We start from the raw sequence: 18,528 nt of genomic DNA, 5'->3' as shown, positions 1-18,528 counted from the left end.
CAGAGCATTTACCTCGCCAACTCTTGGTAAAAAAAAAAAAAAGCTCTTCCATGGTGTAGTAAAAGGAGCCTTAAATCAGAGAAAAAATGTTTATGTACCTTATATTTTCACGTCGTCTATGATTTTCCATCAGAAATCTATCTGCATAGAAGATAATGAACTGAGCATGTTCATTCTGTTTGAAAATTGTTACAAAGCCACTTTTTTCTAGAATCAGAAAATAATATTAAATATTGAACTAAGGCCAGTACTGGGCAGACTTGCATGGGCTGTGTCTGTATATGGCCATTTGGTGGGGGATGGGCTGGGCAGGGCTTCAATGGCTGGGAGGGTGTAGAAGGGCTGGAGTAGGTTTTGACAGAGATTTCGGCAGTTGGAACCCAAGCACAGTACCGGGTAGAGCTTTGGATTCTTGCCCAGAAATAGCTAAGAAAAAAATTAAAAAAAATTTAAATTGAATCAGGTTGGGCAGACTGGATGGACCATTCGGGTCTTTATCTGTCGTCATCTACTATGTTACTATGCCCTCTACATTCATGACTGTTCTTCTTTCGTGAACTCATTCATATGCTAGCATAGTCTTTCTCTTTTCTCTCTAATGAACTTATTTATCAGCAGAGCTTTTTCCAATGCTGCATCTTCTAATCACTGCACTGTTTCTGTTCATGCATTTATATCTTCTTTGTAATCAATGAAGGGAATCATTTTATTAAGGCGTGCTAACCAATTTTGCACATGTTAAATCGGATAAGCGCATCTTAAAAGGACTCCAAAATATTTCCAAGCACATTAAGTCCTTTTTCAAATGACATTTGTTTTGTTATGTTCTCACCAAATGGGACTGTAAATGTTCCTTAATCAGACACTCGTATTTCCTATTATTTTTGTCAAAGTGTATTATTTGTTGGTTCAACACAATATATCATAATCAGCAACTAATCCAGTTGAATTAATAGAATGTATTGGAAAAATGAATTTTGATTGAATGAATTCTAGAAAGAACCTTTATCATCCTTTTCAGGTTTGTTGTTTTTTTTTTCTTTTTAAAAACAAAGCATTGCACCTCATTAAAGGGGGGAAAAAAAGAAGATTTTCCAAATTTGTGTTGATCCCATAAAATATATCACGGCGAAACAGATTCTTCATATCAATGAGAACAGTGTTGCTTTTTATCTACAAATTGAACTGATATCCACGTCATTACTTAGAAATAGAAGGAAATTATAATGGATAATTACAAACATTGTAATTACTCATTGGACTTCATTTTCCCTGGATATTAATTAGTGGGGAGATGTTGTTTTCGGAAATTATGAATATTTTCCATTAAAGATTCTGAGTAAAAAAAAAAGAAAGAGAGAGAGTATTTTTTCTGATATTTAAGAGTACGGTTAGACTATAAATTATTATTTCATAAACAAATTTCCAATCTAGTGAAAACAAGATTCTTCATATTACGTTCTCTTTGGGCTCTCAGAGATTTTTTTGGATTTTGAGTCATTAAATACAGCAATATATGCTTTCCTCATTTCCAAAATTGACTATTGTAATTCTATTTATGCAGGCATATCTCTGAATTAAATCAAGAGCTCCTTTTACTAAGGTGCGCTAGTGGTTTAACGCAGGGTAGGGGGTTTAACGCAGGGAGTACCGCGCATTAAACCACCTGCCGCGCTAGTCGCTAATGCCTCCATTGACGAGGCGTTAGTATTTTGGCTTGCCGCGGGGGTTAGCGCATGATGTAATGTCCGACGCGCTAACCCCCGTAGTGCGCCTTGATAAAAGGAGCCCTTAGCGTGCGCAGCAATGCTGTACACGCTAAACACTAATGCCTCCATAGAGCTCTAGGCGCCTGAGCCAATCAGGCCTTAGGCTTAGTGGGGATGGGTGGACCCGCTATGCCTAAGGCCTGATTGGTCCAGGCTTCTAGAGCCTGGGCCAATCAGACCTTAGGCTTTGCGGGATGGGCCGGGAAGGGGCGGGCCCGCCTCATTTCGACGAGGCGGGCCTGCCGGCTGGATGGGCAAGACCCGTCTGGCCAACAATTAAAGGTTAGTTTGGTGGGGGGAGGTTTGGGGGCTGTTAGTGCGGGGGGGGGGGGCGGAGGGGGGCGTCTTCTGGCAGGAGGGATTGGGCACCCTCCTGCCGGTGATCGGTAGTGTCAGGGGGGAGCATCTACCGGCAGGAAGGTTTGGGCACCCTCCTGCCGGCAATCGGTAGTATCGGGTGGAGTGGGAGCATCTTCCAGCAGGAAGGGTTGGACACCCTCCTGCCGGATCGGACAGGCAGCCTCGGCCGCTATACTTATAGCGGCAGAGAGATCCCTTGCTGCTATAAGTATAGCGGCCGTGTCTACTTACAATGTAGACCAGCATTTTGCTGGCCTATTTTGTAAGCGTCTCTTCCTCTACTAGGGAGACGCGTAGGGCCGCCTAGGTTTGCCTAAAGCCCTTAGGCGAGCTTAGGCATCTTGCGGGCCTCCCTAGGCTCCCGGAGACGCCTTCAATATAGGCGGCCTGCCTGGGGAGCATTTTTTTAAAAAACGTGCATCTCGATTGGCTGATTAGACAGCTGTAGGACGCCTACAGCTGCCTAAAATCGGGACGCACTTTGTAGAATCAGGGCCATCATATCTATGTTGATTCAAAGAAAACTGAATCAATTAAAAATTGTAATACCATTCATCACTCGAAGAAAAGAAAACTCTAAATGGGCTCATAAACTTATATACTACAATACGTTGGGATAACTTTTACATTTTCCATGCAAAATATCACCGCCTATAAAGAGGGCTTGTTCTCCCCCAAATTATTGTCATCTTTCACTTCTTTGCTTCTTGGGCTCTAGATCAGTGAGTTTTAATATCGGGTTAACTGAGCAATTGAACACTGCTAAAACTCTTGGAACTGTAGCACTGGTATCTGGCTACAGATATGAAAGCATTAGTCACCGCAGCAAAGTAAGAAGAGCAAGTCAAAATGCCTTGTTTCTTCTTTCTCTGGAATTCATCCTCAGCATGATGGAGACAAAGGAAATGTTAGAGGAGAGAATGATCAGGAATGGTATGAGTAGGGACACCACAAAAACACACAGGCAATTTATCTGCAACAGCTCCGTCGGACACACTTGATATTGGTGGTGGTGAATAAAGCCTGTTTGGACTCAAATGGAAAGGGTGTATGCTCTGAGGTGAGTCTGGGTATTTTGTACAGACTGAATTAACCCTACAGGTTTTATGTGTCATAACATATTATACTTTAGCATTTATATACCACTTATAGCCTGCATTTTTCCCTATCTGTCCTGGTGGGTTCATACTCTATCTAATGCACCTGGGGCAGTGGGGGATTACTTGACTTACCCAGGGTCACAAGAAGCAGCTTGGGATTTGAACCCACAACAGGGTGCTGAGGCTCTAGCTCTAACCACTGTATCACACATTCTTCACATTCAAACGTGCTTTTAGAATTCCCCACTATACAGAGCAAGTTGGAGGTCTTGAGCTTTTCACAGCACTCATACTTTTAGCCACAGAATGCATGGGGTATGTTTGGGTGTAGATGTGAAAGAGGACACAAGGATTTCACTTTTTATTCTCTGCTTAAATTCCAAAATGTACACGCATCAGTGTCCGAGCATGTTACAATTTTAGAAGGACATCCCAGTTCTAGTTTGGAGGACCCCAAGATGAATTCAACCAACCTGTAGATCTATGCAAGAGTTGACTCAAAAGAAACTGGATTGACTTCTAAATTCTAATACCACTCATCAAACCTGTAAAAGAATTGCTTGAAATAGCGCCATAATGGTCCCAAGATCTCATCTACTACATATGGAGATAACGTTTACATTTTCCAATACAAAGTATCACTGCCTTCAAAGAAGTGTCACTTTCCGAAAAATCCTTCTCATCAACGCACCCTTCACCTCTTTACTTCTCAGGCTGTAGATCAACGGATTTAACATCGGGTTAATCAGGCAATAAAAAACTGCGTAATATCTGGGTTCCGCAGAGCTTGTATCTGGCTGTAAATAGGCAATCATGGCAGTCCCATAGAATAAGGTCACCACAGTCAGGTGAGAAGAGCAGGTAGAGAACGCCTTGCTTTTTCCTTCTTTGGAATTCATCCTCAGCACAGTAGAGATAATGTAAATATAAGAGGAGACAATGATCAGGAATGGAATAAGCAGGAAAACCACATTTGCTACCATACGAATTATTTCATTCAAATAAGTACCGGTGCACGACAACTTCATTACAGCTACACCATCACAGAAGAAGTGATGGACTATCTTAGAATTACAGTAAGGTAAGCTTATTATGAATGTGATCTGTCCAAACTGCAACACAACCGACACAATCCAGGAACCCACAGCCATATAAATGCACCTTTTATTGCTCATAAGAGTGGAGTAATGCAGGGGGTTACAAATAGCGACGTAGCGATCATAGGCCATGATACCAAGAAGCACGCATTCCTCGCTGCCAAAAAAAAAGAAGAAATACATTTGCAGGGCACATCCCACGAATGAAATGCTTCCATCCTCGGCCAAAAGATTCACCAGCACTCTTGGGATTGTGACTGACGTGAAGCAAATTTCCACAAAGGATAAATTCCTGAGGAAGAAGTACATGGGTGTGTGGAGGACGGGGTCCACTGTGAGGATGGTAAAGACAATCACATTTCCCATCACAGCGAGGATATAGAAGAGAAGCAACAGCATGAAAAGGAATCGCTGAAACTGCGGAGACTGGTCAGAGAATCCCAAAAGTATAAATCCACTCACAGCAGTCTGATTTTCCAATGCCATTAATCCACCGTTTAACCTGAAGTAGACATAAAGACCACAGCTTGATAACGGATTGCTCAAAGAGGGAAGAGTTGCAGTAGCCACATTATTTTTTGGAGAACACAGTCAATTTTAAATCTGGAGATTTATACCTTCTTTGTATTACAAAGCCCCACAAAGAGTGCAAGCAATGTTATTAATTGGTGTTATACTAATGAAGCTCCTGCTGAGGATATATTGGGAAGGAGGGGGGGGAGAAACTCAGGGCCAGATTCTATAAATGGCGCCAAGGGGCACCTACGTGGCTCGGCACACTGGTAAATTAAAAAAAAAAAAGACACTGTTTATAGCATATTCCTCTGGTAACTCAGCCACAAATGATTACTTGAAAGTACTTCCAAACTTGGCATGAGAAAGTTTACCGTTGCTGCCACAAGAATGGGACAGTCGTCTTATTACTAACACGAGCTTCAGACAAATACAGAACAAACACAGGTTTAAAAATCATTGGCTCCTCTTACCCATGGAGAGAGGTGCAGTAAAAAAAACAACAAAAACCCTCATGGACTAAACGTCCGTATGAAAAAACCCTGCACCGCCTCCAGAGGTAGAGATTTTTTTTAACTGCACCTTTCTCCATGGGATGGGTAAGAGGAGCCAATGATTTACAAACCTGTGAGTCTTTTATGACTGATTGTGTATGCATTTGTCTGGAGCTCGTGCTAGAAATAAGACGACTATTCCGTTCTTGTGGCAACAATGGTAAGCTTTTTCATGCCAAGTTTGGGTGCACTGTTTATAGAATAAACAGAATATCTCCCTCTCTTTTTTTGGTGTTTTTAAATCACACATTAACCAAATGGACCTCAAATCCCATAGGGAAAATATCTCAGGGAGCTTACAGCTCCACTCAAGAGTTGATCATTCTAATCATAGGTCTGCTCTAGAAACAGGCCAGAGAGAAAAAAACTCCCTGTCCTCCCTACTTAGGAAGAAAAAGTCTGTAGTCCAAAAAAATGGACCCAGCACAAAAATCTAAATAAGGTTATACTATTCTATCTGGGAGCTGTACTATCGTGAAATTCAAAAGTACAAAAAACCGCAAAGATAGCCAATCTGAAGAGATAGGCCGTCTGAAGTGAGAGAGAGGTTTCTCCTGACCCTGCTTGGCGAAAGAAGGGCTTGCAAAGACCCTTGGTGAGTTCATTGGATGTAACCCGGTGACCTGCACTTTAAAAAGATGAATGGCTATGAAATGCTGTGAATTATAATCATCATTTGATCGGCAGACTGTGTAAGAAATGTATCTGCCTGTTTGAAGCTAAGTGCAGTGGAACGACTATTTTTTGGCTACCTTCGCTGTTTTTTTATATTTTTGAATTTCACATTTGATGAAAGCAATGTTCTTTCAGCCCATTTTAATTAGTTGAATGTCCACATACTTTGCAGATTGTCACCCTCATGGTGTTTCATGCAAAAGGGGGATAGAGGTGGGGGGAACAAGATACCAAAATAGAAAGAAATTGAACATTACCTAATCTTAATTGAATAACACTCATAATTTACATCAAATCATTCTTATGCACAATCATTGAACATTGCCAAATGTTGGGTCAAGGGGATTTTGTTTTCTGAAAAATCGTCCATAACTGCTGGCCTCAGCTCTTTGTCCAGCTTATTAAAATTGATAGATGCATGGTATTTTTTTTTTTTTTGTATATCTTTATTGAATTTTCAAACTACAATTGTGCAACAAGTAATTCATATGCATATAATATTACAAGAAAAGCACAATAAACTTTCAGACATTAGTGTACAATTATATTTTCCCCCACCCTACCACCTAATATTCAAATAAAATAAAAACCTTCAAGAAACTATCCATAAATTCCCTGAATCGAATTCCAGTGCAACTCCCTTCCCCCTCCTCCCCACTCCCCCCCCCCTGGATGTGTATGTTTACAGGTCAATGAAATAAAATCAGTTATCATTCCTTACAAAATTTAGCCAATGGCTCCCAAACATCCATAAAATTCCTGTAACGTCCCTGCTGTATAGCCATGAAACGTTCCATTTAAAAAATATAACAGAAAGATTCCCACCAGAATGTGTAATTTAACCTATCCTAGGCAACCCCTGTCATTATAAGGAGAAGTTTATTATTCCGAGCAGATATTTGACTTTTAGCTGTCATGAAAATACCAAATAAGATGGTATCGTACGTCAATGCCACCGGATTTTCCAATAAATTGTTCACTTGATCCCAGATGGATCTCTAAAATCTAAGTAAACAAATGTAAACATTACAAAACTTGGAATTCTGAATAGAAATAGCAATACAGACTTACCAAAAGTAAGCATCTTTCAATACTTTTCTTTTTCTTATTTCTATCAGGGCATAAGAATAACTGTGGACCCAACTACTCCAGTTTCCATTTCTATAGCTCTGCTAGACGTACACAGAGCTGTACATTAAAGCATTCAAGAGACAGTCCCTATTCAGAAGAGCTTACAATCTAGTCAAACAGAACAAGTAGGGGGTTAGGGAGTTTCTGAAACTATTCCTAAAGCTTCAGAAGCCATAAACGTGATGGAGCACTGGATGACAACCTTTAGGCTCAAACTTAATTCAGAAAAGACAACTTTCTTTGTTGCTTTGCCACATCCGCTTGACACCAAATCACCACTATGTATCAATAATCTTAATTACCCTATCCAACCTACCATAAAGATACTAGGATCAGTGCCTAACCATGAGAGACCAGGTGGACTCCTTGATCAGAAAGGGATTTTTCACTCTCTGGAAACTCAGATCCATTAAAGCTTATTTCGATACAGCGGCATTCAGAACCCTAGTCCAATCCCTCGTACTGAGTCTACTTGACTACTGTAACATCGCCTATTTAGCAATTTCCCATGATGCAAAATGCAGCGGTCAAACTGATCTTTGGGCTGAGGAAGTTTGACCACGTGACACCCTACTACCGGCAGCTGCATTGGCTGCCAATAGAGGCGCGCGTAAAGTTTAAATTTGCCTGCTTCTGCTTCAAAGCACTACACGGACTTGCCCCTAAATATATAACTGACCTTTTTGTCTTCTCAGCCAACAGACACAAGAGAAGCTCGCATTCCAACTTCGTTTCCCCCCCCAGTGAGAGGTTGTAAACTGAAAAAACACCATGAACATCTTCTCTCGCACCAAGCAGCATCATGGGGTAAAGACCTAGAACAATTGCTTTCGCCCACTACTTATGAGGAATTTAGGAAACGTCTGAAAACACATCTGTTCCTAAAGTATCTAGCCAACTGATCCTCTCTTCTCTCTCCCCTCTATAGCGATGAACTTGTTCTATTGATCACTCTCTCCTCAAAAATGGATTTCCTGTCCTATTAACCCTCTTTCTTCCTCCCCTCTTAAAGTCAATCAATTTGTACCTTTGCTTAATCTTTGTAAACCGCATAGAACTTCACGGTATTGCGATATATAAGCTGTTATTATTATTATTATTATTAGGGAGTTTCTCAAGCATGGTTGCTTTAGAAGCAACTGGGAGTTAAGAACTAAAAGCAACCTCTAAATATTGAATGTGAAAATTACAAGGTGAGACAAAGGAAGCTGGATTATAACGTGAAACATACAGGGAGGTGCTGAAAAGTTCTCAGCCCAACCAGGAAGAGAATGGCGTGAATATGGTTCAATCAATGATCTGATACAATGTCAAAAAGCATAGAATTTTGTTTCTGCAAATTGGGAGCTCCAGTGGCAAAATAACGCTCAGAATTTAGGAAGTTGGCTGGTTGGGCTGAGAACCTTTTAGCAGCCCCTCGTATTTCAAGCAGATTTCAGTACAAAGTGAGTTTTCTTGCTGTAAAATCACACACTAGGGATAAGTGTATAAATTTGACTAAGATGAGAAGATCCAGATTCCCACCCAGTGAAATGAAGACAAAATTATGAATTTAAACTGATTGATTTTTTTTTTTTTACTTTTCATATTGCATTGTCAATTAGAAGCTTATTTTTTTTTTTTTACCTGGAACTCTTGTGTTCAGTTTGCCCTGCCTTGATAAATCTCTCTCAATTCTCCTTTCTTTAATCTTTTTTCCTATTCTTTCCTTCCTTTAATCTCCAAAAGAGAAATATTTGTAATTAAATGCAATACATGCTATCACATTTCTATTAATTAATTTTAATCTCTACTTTGTTTACTGTCATTAAAATATTAATTTTGAATGGCATTTGCTCTTTGTTTTTTCTACTGACAAAATGTGAAAAAGTGACCTAAACAAAATCGAAGTGATCCACTTCTATTTTTACTATCAGTGGTGGTGTAGCAATATTTGTGGTTCCATTAAATAGGGATAGGCAGGACCCTTATGCTGCCTGTACTTCTCCATTGTAGCTATAATATTACTGTATCACTAGTAATGTTAAAACCAAAGGTGATGGAATTCAAGAGGGAATGTTGCTTCTCTGTCCAGCATTATCTTTTGTGAAATCTGATACTGAAGATAATACCCTTAAACACATTAGAGACAAAAAAAAAAGACTAATCGAAGTAATGAATATGCTGGAAAAGTGAATTTTGTACCTGTAATAGAACAGATTCTATTGCCACTCTCTTCATAGGCAAAAAATGACATTTCTTAAAGAGTCCTCCATTGTCTTGAAATTTTGCGTACTGTACAACAGTTTGCAACATATCTACCAGTATTTACCTTTAGATACTGGTTCAATATTTATTGAATAAGTATGTATCTGTTATTCCATTGGGTAGACAGAATTAATAATGTGTAATTATCATTATTTAAATCATCTGTTCAGATTTCACTTTCCCTAGATACTAATTATTGGGGACATTTTGCTTTCAGTTGTTTTTATTGAGATAATTTGACATCACAAATTCATATTAAAATTTTTTTTTGAGTTTTACAAGCAGCAAAACTAGACTACCAACTCTCCAATTTACTGATCACGACCCCAGACTACAAAACTTTCAGAAAAGAAAAAAAAACAAGCTCCGATCCACATAGGGAGGAGCGAAGACAAATCGGCCGAAGCCTTGGGGCCAATCGGCGAGGAGTAGGGGGAGGTGGGTGGGGGCAGGATAGATTAGGGGTGAGCGGAGGGGAGATCGCCCCTCGCGAGCAGGGGAAGCTGGTACGGCACCCCACGTTCGGAGAGGATGGAGAGGCATATGCTGTGCACTTGATCATGTGGTGGTTATATCTAATAAGTGTTATACATGGAGTGCTATGTCATCTTCAGATGTTCAGTTTCGATGTACAGTTGATCACATTTCATGATTTGTTATTCTGCTCAGTTGATGACAGTTGTGATGTAATAGTGCTGTTATGGCTGCGGCCAAATAAAATTCCACACTAGTCGAAAACGCTTGAGTATCGTCATTGTTTTCAGGACAGATCTCAGGGGGTAGAGCAACAAGTGCTGAGTGCACGATTTGTAAAAACCATGCTATTCAAGAAATCCTTAAAGACAAACTAACACCGCAAGAATCATCTCAATCCCCGCTCCACGCTCTAATACCTCTGGAAACGTCTAGATAACTTCTTATGTAATCCGCCTTGAACCGCAAGGTAATGGCGGAATGGAAATCACTAATGTAATGTACTTTGATCAACTTGAATTATACTTTCTTAACCTCCCCTTTTAGAAAATCGTGCAAGAGATTTTTAACGCCGGCCATGATCGTAGAGTCCCTATGAACATTGGAATAGTGCAGAGCATTCATCGCATCAGCTGTCACTAAAATCCTCTTGCACGGTTTTGTAAAAGGGGAGGGGGGGATAAATGTTTTATCTGTTTAAGTTTTTGATTAACATCCAAAGAAACAACTTTGAATGAAACAGAAATAAAACAATGTTGGTGTATGTAGAATCTTTGATAGAGAGAGGATTATGCGTTATGATTAGCTGATTCCTATGTGAATCTTTAACCAGCAACTTCTCCTTTTGCCCCCCTCTTCTATCAAGCCGCGTGAGCTACATGCCATGCTTCCCTTTCTAATCCTATGGGCGGTTCGGCATTTGGCTCGTGCTGCTCGGCAGTGCAGCTTGATTAAAGGGAGGCTATATTTTTACTTCCTTAGATCATATTTTCCTCCTTGATTCCCAAAATATGGCAGACAAAAGTTTATTGATGATGTTTTCTTGTATATGTTGATCATTTAAATGATCTTAAATTATTATTTATTTTTGCTTTATTCTAACTCAACTCTTTTTTTTCATAATCTTTATTCATTTTTACATCTTATAACAAGTCTATCAATAAATTGACTCCTTCAATTAGAAGTTCAAGATAAGTTATGTTCAGGTAGAGATAAAAGGGTCACCCAGATTAAGCTGGGTGGCTGTTAACATTGGCAGAAAACAAGGCTACTCGGGTCTTTAGGGGGGAAGGGGGCTAAGGCTATCAAAAGGGAAGAGGAGAGTGAGACGAAATGGTCCTGGAAGTAAAGAAAGCTAGAGGAGGTAACAATAGGGGTGGGAGTAGTAACAAGGTCAGGATAGAATTGGAGGAGGGAAAGTAAGTTTGTGACTGGATAGATGGAGATGGGGAGAGGAGAGAACATTTTGGCAGGCTGGGGATAGTGGTTGTGATACGGGCGGGAGTGGATGTAGGTGTGTGGTGGTGAAGATAGGTGGCTGGTTTGCTTGTTGATGGAGTCATAGATAGGCTGGTGGTTGGCTCTTTATGGTGCTAAGGGAGGGGGAGGGGGGTTCTACAGCTTAGGGTTGGGGTATGCCATAAAAGCAGTATTGGTCCTAGATGTGGCTGGGGATATAAGTGGTGATATATAGTCTATAAGTAATTACAGGTTTGACTTGTGGGCAGTACCATAATGAGTTAAGAGTGGCTTGACAACACCGTAAGTCACCAAGGAAGCAGGATTGAAAGAATAACATTTAATATGGAGAGCTAGATCCAATGCTGGATGGCTCCAGAGACTAGCACAGTTGCATTATGAATTTGTATGTTAAAGAGTTAAGGTTATACTATGTTGAAGATTGTATTTTAAAGGCAAATATAATGAAATAAAACTGTGGCCAAAATGTTTGCCAAGTTGACATTTGAGTGATGAGGAATTATTGTGGTTGTGTGGGAGGTTGTAAGTTGATGTGATAGGTGGTGTTGGTTTGAGTGCCAATGTTATATAATTGTACAAGGAGACAATGACTAGGAAAGCTATGAATAGTAAGACCACAATAGTTGCAAGTCCAGTTAAATTCCATTGATCAGCTCTTCCCCTGATAATAGAAACATAGAAAGATGACGGCAGATAAGGGCTACAGCCCATCAAGTCTACCCACACCATTTACCCACCCTCTTAAGTCTACTGACCCCCTAAAGTATAATTGTAATTATACTGTCACTCTACTGACCTGCTCATTCAAGTCCATACCCTAGTGACCCTATCCCTTGGCATGACCCTCGTAGGGATCCCACATAGGTATCCCATTTGTTCTTGAAGTCTGGGATGCTACGTGCCTCGACCACCTGCACTGGAAGCTTGTTCCAACGCTCAATCACTCTCTCCGTGAAGAAGTACTTCCTGGTGTCTCCATGAAACTTCCCTCCCCTGAGTTTGAGCGGATGTCCTCTTGTGGTCGAGGGTCCCTTGAGAAGAAAGACATCATCTTCCACCTCGACCCGTCCTATGATGTATTTAAATGTCTCAATCATGTCTCCCCTTTTCCTACGCTCTTCGAGAGTGTGTAGCTGCAATTTGCTTAGTCTTTCTTCGTACGGGAGACCCTTTAGCAGCACTTAATAATAATAATAATAATAATAACTTTATTCTTCTATACCATTACAGTCAAAAAGACTTCTGGGCGGTTCACATCGAAGAAGGCTGGACAATCAGCGAATTACAGAATGCAAGAAGAGGGAGTACAGCATATTACATAAGAAATAGATAAAAGGACAAACATATTACACCGAGGTTGAACAGAGGGAAAATATAACTTAATAAGTGGTGAGGTTTCAGTTTAGGAGATGAGTTTGTCAAACAGCGTGGTTTTAATTGCTTTCCGGAATACGCCATAGGTCAGCCTGGCTCCATTAATGTAATTTCCCAGCCAGGACTGCTGTTTGCTTGCTTGGTACCTGAAGGACCTGTCCAAAAATGATTTGTATTTGCAGCCTGTGATCTTTGGGTATGTAAATATGTTACAGTTTCTGGTTGGTCGTGTGGGGTTGTGTAATGTGAAATGTGGTAGTAGGTAAGAAGGCGCTAGGCCCCAGACCTGCTTGAAACAAATACAGGCAAATTTGAATAGTATTCGCGCCTCCATTGGCAACCAGTTCTTGGGTTAGCAACAGTGAGTTTTGGCGCAGTCTGCCATGGTGCTGTCCAGTCAGTGCTGGGGTGGTCTGTGGGCAGAGTCAAGTCTTGAATTTCCGTATCTGGTCACCGGCATTGAATATCCGGGTCAAAGCTCACCCCCTTGAACTTAGCCAGCCAAGCCAATATTCAACATCTGGCTGGCTAAGGCAAAACAGTGAAATATAGACTTGCTATATAGGCGAGTCTATCTAGCCACTAGCCTTAGTGGCCAGCCACTGAATATTGGTGGTAACCAACTATGATGCGTAACATAGCCGATCACTGATCAATCCAGCAAGCCAGATATTCAACAGGAGATAGCCATTCCCAGCCAGCTAAGATGAATATTTGGGCATGGAGATGATAGGATACGGCAAGCGAAACATGAATTTTATATTGGCAATTATACATGTTAATACTCATGCCTAAATGTAGCAGTTGCAAGCTTAACTTACAGTCTGTAGCCCATCCATCCTTGTGAATGCCCCCTTGCAGTTGTATGCTATAGAAATTACCTTATAGAAAAGCAGATGTACAGTTTAATGTATTTAACACATTTACATACTGCCTAAATCTAGGCGGTTTCCAGTATCAAAACATTCATAAAATCCACAAAGATAGACAATTTTCATTATGGACATGAGCAATATTCACTATCGGCGTGTATATGGCGGCAATAAGCCCAAAGCACATGGGAATCATTCCTACATCTTACAATGAACCGTTGCGTCTTTAGTAGTTTCTTGAAGTTAACATATTTTGTGCACAATCTCAGATGGCCAGGCAGATTGTTCCACAGATGTACCCCAGCGATACAAAACATTTTCATTTTTGAAGACAGATATCGCACTCCCATTTCCTTAATAGCTGTTAAATCTCATCCCCCCTGCCCTGTTCTCACTGTCCTTCCAGTTATATAGATCTCCCACAAGACATTTAAACATGCTGGGGCCGACCTATATAGAACTGATCATGAGGACTTTATGCTGTACCCACTGTCTCATTGGGTGCTAATTAGCACCAATGGCTGCCAATTGACTCCAACTACCACTTAGCAAACACTTTTCAGCTGATTAAGAGAATTGCAAATGCATAACTATCAGAAACTGTCAAGTTTTCAGGATATCCACAATGAATATGCAAGAAAGAAATTTGCATAAAATGGAAGTAGTGTATGCAAATCAAGTATATGCATATTCATTGTAGATATCCTGAAAGCCTGACTGGCAAGGGGTTATTCCAGGACTGAGTTGAGAAGCACTGTTCTATAACATGCACTCACAAATGCACACACCTGGCGTGCAAATCTACACACACAGTTGCCATAATTTAAATCGATTGATCTTCACCAGCTCCATATTGACGCAAAAGGAATTATTTAAGGAAGGGATGTAAATGGTGTCAAGAACTTATATAATATATGTTGCGATAATTATTATATTGTCCAATACAAAATATCACCATCTTCAAAGAAGAGTTGTTTTCTCAGAAATTCTTCTTCTCAAGGCCTCCTTCACATCTTTGCTTCTCAGGCTGTAGATCAGCGGGTTTAATGGTGAAATAATAAAGCAATAAATGACAGCAAAAATTCTCTCATCTACAGAGCTTTTAGCTGGTTGCAAATATGCAAGCAAGGCAGACCCGTAGAACATGATAACTACAGTAAGGTGAGAGGAGCAGATCGAGAACGCCTTGCTTCTTTCTTCTCTGGAATCCATCCTTAGCACAGTGGAGAGAATGTAAACGAAAGAGGAGACAATGACCAGGAGTGGTATGAGTATAAACAACACAGTCGCTACCTGCCTGAGAATCTGATTTAAATAAGTGTCAGTGCATGCCAACTTCAGTATAGGGGGAACGTCACAGAAGAAGTGATGAATCACTTTAGATCTGTAGAAAGGTAAACTCATTGCAAATGTAATCTGTCCAAATTGCAACAAAACAGACACAGTCCAAGAACCCAGGGCCATACGAACACACCTTTGATTGCTCATAAGAGTGGAGTAACGCAAGAGGTTACAGATGGCAACATCGTAGGCCATGATGCCAAGAAGCACGTATTCCTCACTGCCAAAAAAGAAGTAGAAATGCATTTGCAAGGTACATCCCAGGAAAGAGATTTGCCAGTGCTTTGAGAATAGTAACTGTTGTGAAACAGATTTCCACAAAGGATAAATTCCTGAGGAAGAAAAACATGGGTGTATGGAGGACGGGGTCCACTGTGAGGATAATAGGGACGATGAAGTTTCCCGTCAGAGCAATCGTATAAAATAGAAGCAATATCACAGAAATGAATAGCTGAATCTGCCGAGACAGGTCCGAGAATCCCACAAGTATAAATCCATTCACAACAGTGTGATTTTTGGATGCCATTAATTCGTCATTTAACCTGAAGTGGATATAAAGTCCATAGATTGCTAACATATTGCTTAAAGAGGTCAGGGATGCCATAGCCACGTCGCCTTTGGAAGAATCCAAGAGATTTTGAATCTGGGCATTAATTTCATGTTTGTATTACTAAGGCCCCCTTGTATTGCTGTCTGTATTGGTATAGAATTCTTATGAGCATCGTAGCTAACACCACCGCAGCCGGCAATAAAAAAAGTCTAAGAAAAAGGGGGGTACATAATGGGTGCTGTACTCAAAAAAAGGCCAAGAGATTTGAGCCTAGTATCGTAACTTCCCCAGAGTGCAAGCAGTGGGTTTTTTTTTATAATAATCTGATTTTTTTGTTTACTGCTATACTTGTCCACTGCTTACGTTTGACTTATTCTTGCTGTGCAAGACCTTGAATGAACTTCTTCAATAAGACGATAAATCCATCTTAATAAATAACTAGTGTTATGAGGATAATACGTTGGTAAGAAACGGAGACGCTGACTCTGTCTTTGAAATTTGTCATGATATTCACTTTCACCACTATCAAAAATGAAATACACATATCCCCCCTTAATTCTATACAGTGCTAAGTTAGAGATGACAGCAAATCAAAGGCCAAGCTATGAAGTTAAATTTGATGTATCGGAATGCATCTTTGGAGGGTTGACTGCTTCTGAATTCTCTATATGTGTTGGTTGAATATGTTCAGTTATCCCTGCCCAATAAATATACAGTGGAACCTCGGTTTGCGAGTAACGCGGTTTGCGAGTGTTTTGCAAGACGAGCAAAACACTCAGCAAACTTTTGTCTCGCAAACCGAGCAGCGCCCCATCAGCTAGCCTTCCACGCCAGGTGCCTTCCGCATGTTGGAGCGCCTCTATCTGAGCCCACGCCTCCGAGTGCCGTCCCACCTGCACGTTGCGTATGATCACGCACAACGTCAATCATCAACGTTGTGCATGATCATACGCAACGTGCAGGTGGGACGGTACTTGGCTGCGAGGGCTCTCATAGGCTCTCCAACATGCGGAAAGCACCCAGCGTGGAAGGCTGACCAGCGGACAGAAGAGGAATTCCCCTGAAGAGGCGCTGAGTGGGCTCAGGGGTTCTCCAGCGGATGGCGGATGGAGAAGGCATTTCCTAGAGATGGCGCTGCAGCACCCGGCACTCGACAGGTACACACCCCTGGGCCACCCCTCACCACTTCCTTGGCACCTTTTGGGTTGTGGAACGAATTGTCAGTGTTGTCATTATGGCCTATGGGGAAAGTTGCTTAGATATACGAGTACTTTGGATTACGAGCATGCTTCTGGAACATATTATGCTCGTAAACCAAGGTACCACTGTATTTCTGTTCCTCTTTCTTGATTCTATAAATCAGTCTACTAGGGTTTTATTGTCTATCATATTCCTTTTTTCCTACAATCTCCAAACCAGAAACTTTTAATTAAGTATATGTAATGTTTCTATTCATTGATTTGAATTTCTGCCTTGTTTATTGTCATTGAAATATTCATTTGGAATATTCCTCTCCTCCCAACAAAAATATGAAAACACAACTTCAGTGCAATGCTTTCTTCAATAAAATGAGAGTTGTCTATTTCTATTCTTACCATCGGTTGTAGTCCAGCGATATTGCAGTTCCATTAATTATGAGGGGCCGCTGCAAAGTTCTAAGCCCAGCCAACAAAGCTGGGGCAATCTCCATCAAGGGCTACACACGATTTTCCACTTTTTTCATTCCGTCGCAAAAATAAAGAACAAAAAAAGTAGAGAAATGCTGGACTGAGTGTACAGGCACAATGGAGATTGCCCCAGCTTTGTTGGTTGAGCTGAGAACATTTCATAGGCCCCCTCATATTGTCAAGAAGGATCCTTGGTAGCTTTACTGAACCTCCCTGTAATTAGCAACTGAAACCACAATAATGCTGTATCACTGACAGTGGTAGAAACAGTGGTGATGGTACTTACACACCTAAGAAAGTCACCTCTGTGGTATAAAAAATTCATAACCTACAATATATTTTGTGAAATCAGATGTTGAAGATGAGCTAATTGAACACATCAGAGTCTGTAAAAGGTAAAATGGATTTTGTACCTGTGATAGAACAGTCTAATTTGCCTTCATTTCTCTGTTCATCAGTAAAACTGAAGAACCTCCATAGTTTTGAAATTTCATGTACCATACCACTTTAAAAAAAAATATCTAGCACCAATATCCACCTGCACTGGATATTTATAGCGCTGGTATCCAACAGTTCCAAGAATTTCTTAGTGGGTAATTAAAACAATGATATAATTTCATTTCCCCGGATACTAATTACGGAGATGTGGGTTTAGGTGGGAAGATGAGCAGCTCTGTTTTAGTCATATTCAGTTATAGATGGTGATGAGACATCCCGGTGGCAATGTTGGACAAGCAGGCTCAGACTCTGATCTGGGTTTCAATAGAGATATTCGGTGCAGAGAGGTAGATCTGGGAGTCATCAGCATAGAAGTGATAATGGAAGCCGTGGGAGGAGAGCAGCACTCCAAGTGAGCAAATGTAGATTGTGAAAAGGAGCTGTCCCAGGACAGAGCCTTGAGGTACACCAATCAATAGCAGAAAGACTGTGGAGGAGAAACCACAATTTTATACGCTGAAGGTGTGATGGGAGAGATAGGAAGAAAACTAGGAGAGGACCGAACCTGAAATCCCATGGATAGTGTATCAAGGAATAGGCGATGATCAACAGTATCAAAGGTAGTAGACAGATCAAGAAGGATGAGGTTAGAGTAGAGGCCTTTGAATCTGCCCAAGAACAGGTCATTGGAAACTTTAGTAAGGACAGATTTTGTGAAATGCAGTGGGCAAAAGTCTGACTGAAGCAGAACCAGAATATCATGGGATGAGAGGAAGTCCAGGCAACAGCAGTGAACAGCACGTTCAAGTAACTTAGATAAGAAGGGGAGGAGGGAGATGGGGCTATAGTTGGAGGGACACATGGGGTCCAGTGAGGGTTTCTTGAGG

At 40.8% G+C, this 18,528-nt stretch overlaps 1 protein-coding gene and 1 pseudogene across 1 annotated transcript; both read right to left on the bottom strand.

Annotated features, from left to right (window-relative positions):
- Positions 1-3,876: 3,876 nt before the first annotated feature.
- On the bottom strand, positions 3,877-4,812 carry LOC117350896 (olfactory receptor 10A7-like). The gene has a single exon (XM_033925608.1). The coding sequence runs from the start codon at positions 4,810-4,812 to the stop codon at positions 3,877-3,879; it is 936 nt and encodes a 311-aa protein (XP_033781499.1).
- A 9,793-nt stretch (positions 4,813-14,605) lies between these two features.
- LOC117349625 lies at positions 14,606-15,590 on the bottom strand (annotated as a pseudogene).
- Between the last annotated feature and the right edge of the window lie 2,938 nt (positions 15,591-18,528).

Source organism: Geotrypetes seraphini, chromosome 16 (assembly GCF_902459505.1).
Source record: "Geotrypetes seraphini chromosome 16, aGeoSer1.1, whole genome shotgun sequence".
NCBI classification, from domain to species: Eukaryota; Metazoa; Chordata; class Amphibia; order Gymnophiona; family Dermophiidae; genus Geotrypetes; species Geotrypetes seraphini.
This window is presented reverse-complemented; position numbering and strand designations above follow the sequence as displayed.

Excerpts from the sequence above, each read along its gene's own strand:
- LOC117350896 (XM_033925608.1), bottom strand. The coding sequence starts at position 4,812 with ATGGCATTGGAAAATCAGACTGCTGTGAGTGGATTTATACTTTTGGGA.